Source organism: Mchenga conophoros, linkage group LG18 (genome assembly GCF_057382185.1).
Source record: "Mchenga conophoros isolate Kocher_MC1m ecotype Shallow Benthic linkage group LG18, M_conophoros_male_GT1.1, whole genome shotgun sequence".
Classification (NCBI taxonomy): domain Eukaryota; kingdom Metazoa; phylum Chordata; class Actinopteri; order Cichliformes; family Cichlidae; genus Mchenga; species Mchenga conophoros.
Window position 1 is genome coordinate 35210255 of NC_140543.1, and position 12430 is coordinate 35222684.

Genomic DNA, 12430 nt, shown 5'->3' on the forward strand with positions numbered 1-12430 from the left:
TAAATTACTGAATCGGATATCGGAGAGAAATAAAAAATGTAATCCGATCCATTAAATATCAAAAAAGCACCACAGAAAACTTGCGACATGGCCTAACTCGGCTCATAACCGTAGCACGTCGGAGCAGTATGCGTCACGTGATAGAACAGCTGTGGCGTGCGAGACCTGTCGGCGGTCTGGTTGAGCATTTGTAGCCTCACTACCATTTCATCTCCGACAAAGTGATCCCAGAGAGAAGTAAAACAAGTGTGTAAGTTCATCTCTGAATGTTTGTAAAGCATTCCCACGTTACGTTTAACAACCGATATATGGAGCGACTGCCTCTCTCTCTCCCTCTCCTGCTGCTACTTCAATCATGAAACTGATAAATGATCAGCTGATCGGCTTTTCTCTCTTCTTTGTTTTTGTCTCACTTTGCACCAGAAAGAGGAAACCAGCGGCTGAACAACAGCAGCACGTTTAAGCTTGATAAGCTGTTGTTAGAATTTATTTAATATTTCTTTCTACACCAGGATCTTTTTCTACGCAGCTGACGGCTGTAACTGTTGTTTTGATTTGGTGCTGTATAAATAAAATTGAATTGAATTGAGTATTGCTAACTTTATCTCATAATTAAAGAGTCTGTCCTCTTTTGTCTGTTTAATTGTATTCTTGAGCTCGGTTGTCTGTTTTCTTATGTTTTGTTCAGTTCTGTTGTTTTTATTTGTTGTTTTTATTTTTAATGGTGATGTTACTGTAAAAGATAAAGTTTAAAACTCAATAAAAGACATGGAAGAAAAAAAAAGAAGGCAAATCCAATTAAATTCAATTCAACATTATTTATAAAGCACTTTGAAATAGCCAGCATAGGACCAAAGTGCTGTACAGTACGTAGTTAGGAATAATAGATAAAACACGTGTTGGACAGCTTGGGTTGTGTCATTCAGCCAGGGATCAGATTGAGTTTTAGGCTGCCTGGTTTTTAATGAAGCCACAGTGTCCAAAGCAGTCTGGCAGGTGGAATAAAACCATGAGCTCAGTTCCTCAGTCCGGCTGCATAAAAACTCCAGGATTTTACAGTTTGGATTAAAAACTGCTGAAAGCTGCTCAACAGTGGAGGAGTTAAAAACGCAACAGCAGCAGCGCTGCTACAGGCAAGAGGAACTTCAAAAATAACAATACTATGGTCAGAAAACACAGCATCACAAATCTCTACGTTGAAAACAGAAAAAACGAGATAAAACAAGATCAAGTGTGTTTCCACGTTCATGTGTGTGACAGTTCACACATTCCACAAGATTAAAACAAAATCGCTGAGGTTTAAAAAGCCCTTTGCCATGGGCATATCAGGGCAACACGTGAATATTAAAATCCCCAACAAGAAGAACACAATCATATTTTGGCATGCTAAGAAGTCATTCACAAAGTCTTTATTGTATTCTGGAGGACAATTGTTAGAGCCAATGCATAGAAAAATATTTTTGGTACCATTTCAGTTATTATGTTACATGTTTGGTTTATATAAGACGTTATCAGAGAATATATGCCGCGTGTTTAATTTTTGTCTGGAAAGATAAAAATGATGGCGCATGTGTGGTAGCAGGTTAGAATGAGCCAGTACGGCAATGGAAATGTGCGCTGTAGCAGCAAAGAGCTTTTTGACTGTGACATCGTTTGTTTGTATGTACGAGTCAGAAGTAGAAGAATTATTTTTTCATCGCTTGGGACAGAAATTCGCCACTACAATGATAAACCACCGCGCACAACACTGTGTGAGAGCAGCCCTGCTCAAACAGCCAGTTCAAAGCTGCTGAATGGTGTGGATAACTGCTTACATTTAAAATGACCTTTAAAAATCATTGCAGCCCAACATCTGCGGTGAATTAAAATAGCAGCAATCGCAGGTTGTTCAGAGAAGATGCTACATTTAACAGTGCTCAGCCACGTCTCACACACGCACAGAAAATCCAGTCCTCGGGATATGAAGAGAGCCTTCAGAATAAAAGTTTTGTTTGCTAGGGACCTAGCATTTACCAGACCAGTCTTGACAGTAAGCGGTGGATCTGCGTTGTTAGCCATCCTAGAAGCCCGACACAGAGGCCACAGGTTCTGCAAATTCACTCCAAGCCAGCTGGGACAAGCAGAGCAGGGTTTTCGGGGCTGGAACGTCCCATCCAGACTGGCGACAGGTACCAGCCAGTCATCGACAGGTTCCAGTGAATGCAGAGAGATAGAGAAGCGAGGCACCGCTCCGTGTTTTTTGGATAAGGGCGTACAAGAGCACCTTAAAGAAACTTCCAGCTTCACCAGGCAGCCATTACAGCGCCCCCGGTGACGGGGCACTTACGCCGGAGAGGTAGAGCTGGGATATGGCACAGCTGAGTTGGGATCTCAAATTTTTATGTCCAGCTTGGTTCAACTTTGCCAGATCTTTGGCAGAAAGTCAAAAAGCATTCATGTGAGTGAAAACTGATGAAACCCACCTTTATATATTTTTAATTTCTTGATTTTATTAAATTTACAGAACTCAAGTAGCCTTGGGATCTGCCAACAATGATTCCTGCAACATTTTCAATCAATAACATGATAAATGATGCCAAAGTGACACAGATTGTTGACATTTACATTTCTGTAGCCTATTGTCCAGAGGTTTATCTATAAGTGAATGAGAGTTTAGTGTTGACCTCTAACCTGTGTGTCTTTGTGTCTTACCATGGTCCGCTCACTGTGGGTGTGTTCTGCTGGTGTTGGTGCCAGTTGGTCCAGTTCGTCAGACTCCTGAAGACCTGTTCTCCTCTGCAGGGCAGGACTGCCCTCTCTGCTGCGAGGATGCACCTTCACAACATGACAACATGTCTTACACACCACAGACAAAATAAGGTGCTCACATTTTGCTGCTTTACAGTTGTTACTGCCATACCGCTAGTTAATGTATTTTGTTTTGCACTTGTTACACCCCGGCCTAGGCAACCGGAGTGTAACACGAAAAAAGTAAAAATAAAGGAAAAAAAAAAAAAAAAACACACACACACACACACACAAAAACCCCCCACTAAAGCTCACCACCAAAATCCCGAAACGAAAGTATCAACAAATCTATTTACAACAAACTATTTATTTACAACAAAACACCAAACTATTTACAACACGGGGGAGATCGCGACCATGACACACTGAAACACAGGGTTTAAATACCTAGAGGGAGCAATCAGGAAAATGGACAACAAGAGGGAAACACAGCTGGGGCAACTCAGAACTGACGAGACAGGGAAACGTAAACTGAAAAGACTAAGATAACACAGACTTTCAAAGTAAAACAGGAAACACATAACAGTCACGCCAAAAACAACACACTGACAACACCGAAACGTAACAGTTCCCCCCACCCAAAAATCAAACATTTAACACCAAGTGAAAAGTTTGATCCAGACAGACGAAGCCGATGAAGGCTGGAGCGGTCCCACTGACCCTCCAGCAGACGACGAAGGCTGGAGCGGTCCCTCGGACCCTCCAGCGAAGGCGGATGAAGGCTGGAGCAGTCCCACGGACCCTCCAGCGAAGGCGGATGAAGGCTGGAGCGGTCCCACGGACCCTCCAGCGACAACAAAGGCTGGGGCGGTCCCACGGACCCTCCAGCAGACGACGAAGGCTGGAGCGGTCCCTCGGACCCTCCAGCGAAGGCGGATGAAGGCTGGAGCGGTCCCTCGGACCCTCCAGCGAAGGCAATCCCGGACGAGCCCCCATATGTTACACCCCGGCCTAGGCAACCGGAGTGTAACACGAAAAAAGTAAAAATAAAGGAAAAAAAAAAACACACACACACACACAAAAACCCCCCACTAAAGCTCACCACCAAAATCCCGAAACGAAAGTATCAACAAATCTATTTACAACAAACTATTTATTTACAACAAAACACCAAACTATTTACAACACGGGGGAGATCGCGACCATGACACACTGAAACACAGGGTTTAAATACCTAGAGGGAGCAATCAGGAAAATGGACAACAAGAGGGAAACACAGCTGGGGCAACTCAGAACTAACGAGACAGGGAAACGTAAACTGAAAAGACTAAGATAACACAGACTTTCAAAGTAAAACAGGAAACACATAACAGTCACGCCAAAAACAACACACTGACAACACCGAAACGTAACAGCACTATGCATATTTTATATGTCATCAGCAGAGATGGGCAGTAACGCATTACTTGTAACGCGTTACTGTAATCTGATTACTTTTTTCAGGTAACGAGTAAAGTAAGGGGTTACTATTGCAAAAACAGTAATTAGATTACCGTTACTTTCCCGTAGGAACGCTGCGTTACTGCGTCACTAAAACCATGATTTTTTGCGAGAATGTCTCATGACAGTGACGTAAGCGAGTGCGACGTTCGTGACAACAGCTGTGTGCAGATCAACAATGGATCATATATCGAGTGCAGAGAGAGTATGAGCGTGCAGCGTTTAAAGCGTGGAAGTACTGACCTTACTTTGAGTTTGATTCCATAAAAAGTGACAAAAACATTAGTGTCCGTTGTGCGTGGGAAGAAAACTTCTTTTTACAGCAAAAAAACCCCTAAACTTCCGAGCAAGCACCGAGTAGCTACGACGTAATGGGAAACTCACAGAGAAACTCGCGGATTCTTCCACTGACCGCGGCACACCTGCACCAGGGTAAACCTCCGCCCACCCCACTCCTGCTTTACAGGTGAAAATAGAGCAACAGGACCGCTGAGTCTTTGACTTTATTTATTTTCTGCTGTGTTTTACTTGCATCTATTTGAAAGACTGAGTGTAAACACAAAAAAAAAATTATTTTCTGTGCTGGAATGTGCAGAAAATAGGTTTAAATGTTAAACAAATTTCTTCCAGTCAGAGAATGTTGCATATAATTTAATTTTTGCTTGATGCATAAAGTTAAAAGATTAAAACTAATAAAACAAGTTTTAAAAAGAGACTTTTCCACTTGATTACATTTTGTATGATGGATTATGCAGAAAAAGTAGAATTGGGCTGTAGAATTGGGCACGATTTACAACCTCTTCAGGTTGTAAATCGTGTTTTTAAAAAGTAACTAAGTAACTAAGTAATTAATTACTTTTGAAAATAAGTAATCAGTAAAGTAACAGGATTACTTTTTTGGGGAAGTAATCGGTAATTAGTTACTGATTACTTTTTTCAAGTAACTTGACCAACACTGGTCATCAGGTCATTTATTTTGGAAATTCTCATGTAGGAACTATTGTACTGCATGTTGTTTCCGCTGGAGCACCTGAGTGACATGCACGCCCATGTTGAAGTATGAACATGGTAAGTTGAAGCAGGAGAGGGCAACTTAAGTCAGCGGAAGTTAAAGTGTTCTTAAAAGTATCTGTAAAGTGCTCATTTCTGCCTCTAAGCATGGGTCAGCCTGCGAGGTATGTTGTATATGTTATATAGATCATTTTATGTCTGTGTTTTACTCGTCTTACTATCTCATTGAATTTTATGTTGGTTTTTTTTCAACGGTGGCCTAGTTTGTGATCAAGGTGCTATAACAATATCAATCCCAAGATTATACAATTCATATGAAAGCCACCTTCATGCCATCAGTAAAAAGAACTCTTAAAGAGTTCTTTAATGACTTTAAGAAGAGATGAAAGTGATCAGTTATGCAGCCCAAGAACTATTATCCATATGGTACCTTAGCCACAGTGGGTGAGTGCCGTCCGGGGATGGGTTTCAGAGGGAGACCGGGGGAATGTTGGGAGGTCTGGACCACAGAAGGTGGTGTGCTCTTCGTTCCGTGGGCCACAATTAGAGACGGCAAGCCCACCAACCTGGTCTCAGCCTGGCTCCCAGAGAGAGAAGGAGTGAGCTGAGGCAGCCTGACTGAGGACCGAGGTTGGGGTTTTGGGGAGTTCTGAAGACTCTGGGTCTTTGCTGGTCCGTTGCCCAGTTCAACAGCTTCTACCGGCTCTAACTGGGCTGATCTGGGTGATGGGACCAACTCTGACACACACCTGGTGAAAACAGGAGCATTTTCAAGAGCGTTTTCTTGAGCAGTTTTAACTCTGAGTGAAAATACTGAGTACCTGCGGAGAGAGCTGAGGGTGTCAGTCAGGGCTTTGACCCTCTTTAACATGGAGTCCATCTTAAGAGGCGCCTCCTTCAGGAAACGCATTGCCTCTACCTCCTGCCTCAACACCAAGCGCATCTTCATCTGCAGCTCTGGAAACTCACCTGGAAGATACCAAACAAGGAAGGGAACTTTACTCTGAGTACACTACCAAAATCTACATGACATTAGGGCTGCCACAAACGATTATTTTGATAGTCGACTAGTCACCGATTATTTTTGCGATTAGTCGATTAATCAGATCATCATCCATTGGACGTAAAACGTACAGCTTATTGCACCAGCAGCATCTGCTCTTATATAACTATCATTAGCTTACAGCTTTAAGTGTTTAACCCTTTAGAGCCGATCGGAGCGGGCACGCTCTGTTTTGCGTAACTATTTTTAAATCCTGGTAGCACTGCAACCATGTAAGCTAGCGCAAAAATTTTTTTTGCATATGAAACCGGAGGAGTTGTACTTACATCTTATGCCATCAGCTTGTCCTAGGTCACGGTTTCCTTCCACATAAAGCTTTGCAAAAACTGCATAAAAAGCACTTGCAGCAACAAAAACATAATATTCCAGAAACACGCTTTGCCGATCCGATCAGCTGTTCATAACACTTCCTACGTTGGAATAGACGTCAGCGCGAACTTTTGCATTTCCGCCATTACCTGCCCGAAACCAGAAGTGACGTCATTTTCGCGGAAATGTAGTCTTTTTTACCATCAGGGCCTCAGGGCCTATGCTGGTCTTTTTAAAAGTTATGTTTGACTTTATGACTTTCTGTGTCGTTTCTGGGATGCTTACGACTCATATTGCACTGCTGGAAATAGTTTATTTTGATGCATATGCTGCTTTTTTGCAAATTTGCAGTATAATATTTATTTTCGTTTTTCCTGCAGTGAATAAAAATTGGTGTATTTCAAAAATAAAACTATGAAGACACTCAAAATAAATTTCCTGTGGTGGGAAACTATTTTGTGCAACTTTTTTGTATTTACAGTTTTGAGGGATAAGCCTCTTAAATTTCTCTAACTAGAAATATATGTTAAAAAAGCAAAAACGATTTTCAATTTTTTTGTAGTTTATTGCACTTTTTTGCAATTTATGTAATTACTATGCACTTAATGAATACATATTATTAAAATCTGGGCTATAATGGTTGTATTGATGTATAGCAACTTGAAATGCTCCCAAAAATGGCTCCACAGCATGTAAAAATATAATATAAGCTCTGGCGGACTTGGTTCTATGGTAGGTCTTAAAAGGTTAAGGTATGTGCTAACTAAAAATAAAGACAAGATGATAGTTTGTTTCAGTGAAGTTTAATAAACTCCTTGCTATCTAAAATATAACAGGACACCGGAGTAGATTCTCCAGCATCTCACACTTCTGATAATCAGCTGTCTGCTTGACGTTTATTCAGCTGTGTAAAAACTATAACTTTAATCTCAGCCAAACAGATTTACTCAGGAACAAATAAAATACTAAAAAAAAAAAAAAAAAAAAAAAGCCAAACAATAACATTTTTAAGTTATCTAAGTGACTCATATGTTTAACCTGAGTAGCGAAAGACGGCGGTGGGTTTGAAAACGATTTGCCGGGAGTCCGGTGTTCTCACGGCTCTAGTGAGCCTAGCCCCCGGCTCGCTATCGAGCTAGTGGGTAACAGACGTCTCTGAAAATGTCGGAGCGCTTTTGAAAATATGTGGTGTCTTGATAAACTGAGCAGATATTTGAGGTTTACACAGCTACATTCCCGCCTGAAAATATGTTAAACGTTTATTTTGTGACCCAGAAAGAATAATAAGAGTAAAGTTAAAACTAACTAGCTGCCGCCATTGTTGGAAACTGAGCTGGGCCGCGCTATGAATTCTGGGACACAGCTTCTTCTTCTTCGGGGTTTAACGGCAGCTGGCATCCTTGTACATGCAGTGCTGCCATCTTCTGTTTCAATCCGTTATTACACTCTTAAATCCTGCTATTATTCCTGCGTCTTTTGGGATCTTACAAAGCTTCAAACGACGCGTCGACTATTAAATCAGTCGTCGACGATTTTGATAGTCGACGTAATCGTGACTAGTCGACTAATCGTGGCAGCCCTACATGACATATCAGGTTAATTATTTATTTCATTATTTCAATAACTCCCAGAGGTGACTGATTGAATTTTTTGAGCTTTTAATTAATTAATTATTAAAATCACTATAATATTTATTAGAACATTACATGACCAAACCATTCATATATCAAAATACAGATCTAATGCACCTATTACATGTTGGCCAATAAAATGATTGGTTCAACCTTTCACTGAGTCACCCTAAACCAGGTGTCGGCAACCTTTAACACCCAAACACCCGGGTCGGTTTCCATGGAAAAGAAAATACTGGGAGCCGCAAATACTTTTTGACATCTTAAATGAAGATAACACTGCATATTGTTTTTTCATCTTTGCACTTTGTATAAAAGTGTGTTGCTTTTGAAATCCACGAGGTGCTACAGAGAAAGTTAAATTTTACTTACGTAATGAACACATTTTGAAGATAAATCAATAATAACAAAAACGAAACTTGTCGACTTGAAGGTGTTTTTCAAATGAGTTAAAAAGCTGAACTTAAATCATCCATGTAGCAAACAAAAAATTTCATGTCACAAAAAATGTCACAAAAATGTCATTTTTATATCGCCTTTGACCAGAAATTAGCAGAATTTATAAAATATAATAGAAAAAAAGGTCTATGTCACTAAACAATTAAAAATTAATGTCTGCAAAATATCAGCATAAATATTTATTTCACCTGGTTAATGTTCCTGAACATTTGCTCACAGCGTCTGCAAAGCAGGGCTGTGCGAGGTCACTTTCATCTTTATGCAGGACTGTAAGCTGTCGTCTGTGAGGTGTGAGCGGTGTTTGTGGAGAACATGTATACGTGGATCCAAAGATCGACCGGACTCCAAATGCATATTTCTTCGTGTTTATGTGTCGGGGATGGCATTCCATGTTTGTCCGGTCTTCAAAGGGTGTCAACATCACTCCATTTGTGATCCTGAACAAGAGTGGCCTTCTGATGGGCAACATCTCGACCCTCTGTCAAGCGTTTGAATTCGTACACCCACATATCTTTGTCAGCTATGTCAGCCAGCTCCAGATCAGGTTGACTTACACCTGCAAATGCAGGGAGGGAGGGATCGATGGTCAGGGGAGTGATAATGTGTTTTTTCCTCTCCGAACTCTTGGAATTGTTTCCCAAAACGATGCTTGCATCGTGGTGATTGCAGACTGCAAATATTCTGCATTTATTACCTTGTGACCTTGTTTAAACTCTCTTAAAGAGGGGAAGTGAGACAGTGTGCCTCTCTGTAAATCTCTGACTAAAACTGTCGGCTTGCGCTCAAGCCCTAACACCTCCTCCAGCATGTGCCTGCCCTGAAGAGTTGTATTCAGCTTGTTCAGGTTTGCTATCATGTCCACCGTCAAGTGCAGCCTTTCCAGCCACTCTGGCTGTTCAGAAAAGGCGAGCAGTTTGCTGCTCATGAAAGTTTTCACCTCTTCCAGACGTGCACCAAAGCGTTTCAGCACCTCTCCTCTGGACAGCCACCGGACTCTGTTATACATGAGGAGATCAGAGTACGTGCTCTGCATCTCATCCAATAACAAATGGAACTGACGGTGATTTAAACATTTTGCTATTATTTTATTGCTAATCTGAATGACAACATTCATGACCTCTGTGCATTCTGGAGGAAAGGTTTGCGTGCACAATGTCTCTTGGTGCAGGATGCAGTGAAATGTCAGCAGCTTTCTATCCAGTGACTTCTGCAGCAATGCCAAGAAGCCCCCGTGCACACCAATCAGACTTGGCGCCCCATCAGTAGCCACTGACACTAGGTGGGTTGTTTCCATTTCTTTAGCTCTTAAACAATCAAGCACAGCTTCACAGACGTCCTTCTCCAGTGTCTGGCATTTTAGTGGTATCATCTCAATCATTTCTTCCTGTGGTGGTGCGGCTTCCCATGCCTGACTATTTCCTGAGTGGTCACAAAATCTGCATGTATAGTTGAATTTGCCAATTTCATCCTTCCGCATCAGTTCCGAAACAGCTTTTTTCCTCTCTTCTCCCTCTGGATATTTATCAGCAAAGGTCGTGTGTTTAGTTTGGACATGTCTTGCGACATGTAAGCTTTTATTGTTAGCCAGTCTCTCTCCACAGATTAGGCATACTGGTAGGCCAGAATGAATCTGCCCAGGTATCATTAATTATTCTGTTTCTTCAGATATTTTTCTTTTCTTACTTTTCTCCGGCTTCCGCAAGCGTGACGCTTGTTTAAAATAAAATATAATTTAATTTTAATATTTCACGATCACAATAATCTTCCAATTTGAACTACAATTTAAAAAAGAACTAACAAAAATAAAGTACACCTCAATTAAATACTTATAACTTATTTTCCCACGCCACGCAGAGCCGCAGTATAAAGATGAAAGAGCCGCATGCACTGCAGGTCGCTGACCCCTGCCCTAAACCCACTAACCTTTGAGAATGGCCAGAGTTTCCCCGACCCCCCGTAGGCTCATCGCTCCTTCCTCTACATCTCTCAGAGTTACACTCAGCTGGCTTGAACCGGTAATGGAGCTTCTTTGCAAATGGTCCACATAGTCCTCCAGTTCACTGCAAAGTAAAGAACACAGAAGACAGAAACATGGCATTAACAGTCACAGGCAGCAGAGTCAACTGTGTGACGGCCTGCTGTAGAAACAAGATGGCAGCAGAGAGCAGGTTTAAGGAGTCACAGTCACTGGTCCTGTGTGTGGCCGTAATAATCAGTGATTATTCCGTTAATTCTTTTTGTGAATAACTTGAAAACTGCTGCACCTAAAAGTCTGCTACATGAAATGTTCAAGTGACTGGAATGTTCTGACATGGTATCTTGTAGCTTGCCAGCACTTTACTAGATAGACCAGCCTGACAACATAAACACACATAAGCCATCATCAGAAGTGATGTATGTATAAAAGCTTGGGTGCTGCAAGGTTAGACTAGATTGAACTTCAATTTCATTGCACAGCTTACAAGTAATATAAAAGTACATATGCAGTTAGCCTCTAACCTCAAGGGTAGGAGCAATAAATGCATAGACACTATGCACATAAATATACATAATATAATAACCAGAGCTAAGTGAGCAACATCAAGCAGGTCTACAGAGTGACACAACACCCCCACCTGACATAATCTGACCACCTCTCACTGGTCCTCATCCCTGCCTACATCCCCTGCAGCAAACAGACCCATCCAGGCACCTGGGTCATTAAAACATGGCTAGATGGTGCTCTCCTCCAACTACAGGACTGTTTTGATATAACAGCCTGGTCCATCTTTGAACAACGGGACCTGGAGACCTTCAGTCAGTCTGTCCCTTTCTACATCAAGTGTTGTGTAGATGTGACAGTGACAGAAACCAAACGTGTTTATCTTAACCCAAAGCTTTATGGCTGTGGTTAAAGGCTGCGCAGATCCTCACAGGTGGAATGACTGTCTCACTGCGTCCCACATCAGCAGCGATGACGCGCTGTGAGAAACCCTGCTTATGCAGTTCAACAACGCGACCACGTTCACGTTGCCTTTGTCATCAGAACGTCATGACAGCGTGACTACCTGACAGAAAATGACAATGAATCCACATCTTTGCCACAGATTTGGCCTTTTAAAGGCGTGTGATCCTAACCTTTTGATCAGCTGTAAAACAGCCTGTTTCAGTTTAAGTGCTGTTTTCAATAAACTGCATGTTCAAAAATGTTTTGCTCCCATTTCTTCTTGTTGCATGTTGAAGCTCTACTTGGAAACTTGTTAAGATCCAACCATGCAAAATATGATTTTTGGCCATTTTTCAAGTGGTCTTAAACTTTTGATCGGGACTGTTTACTGAGTTTATTGTCTACTGAAGCATATTTTCAATATGGTTATATGCAATAAAATTCCAAAATAAATTAGGCAAGGAAAAAAGTATTCCTTTTGTTCTATGTTCCAGCCTCAGCTACTTTGACATAGTAACATCTCCTCTAATATTTCCACCTCTGATGAATCTCCCAAGTGTTAGCTTTATTATAGATACCAAGAGCACGAACCTCAGAAAGAACCTTGGGGCTTAAGAGAGTAGGCTGGCTTGATATGTTGGTATCTGGTTAAACGTGTGTTTGAATTCGCATAGAGAAACATAACTGTGTCCCAGTTATTCTGAAACTCCTACTCATGAACCTTCATAAATGCCAAACCATGTTAGCAGAGTACGTTGAAAAAAGAAGTTAATGTGTAGCATGTTATTATGTGAACGAATTATG

General features: G+C 41.4%; 1 protein-coding gene across 3 annotated transcripts in view; it reads right to left on the reverse strand.

Moving 5' to 3' along the window:
* Positions 1–12430, reverse strand: part of LOC146554267 (uncharacterized) — a 95223-nt gene that overhangs the window by 22795 nt on the left and 59998 nt on the right. For all 3 annotated transcript variants that reach the window (XM_085253661.1, XM_085253660.1, XM_085253662.1), the window contains 4 exons: positions 10624–10760; positions 6060–6207; positions 5669–5987; positions 2692–2814 (listed from right to left, as the gene is read on the reverse strand). In XM_085253661.1, the coding sequence (XP_085109787.1) occupies positions 2692–2814; positions 5669–5987; positions 6060–6207; positions 10624–10760 (727 nt within the window). The remainder of the gene's footprint in view (positions 1–2691; positions 2815–5668; positions 5988–6059; positions 6208–10623; positions 10761–12430) is intronic.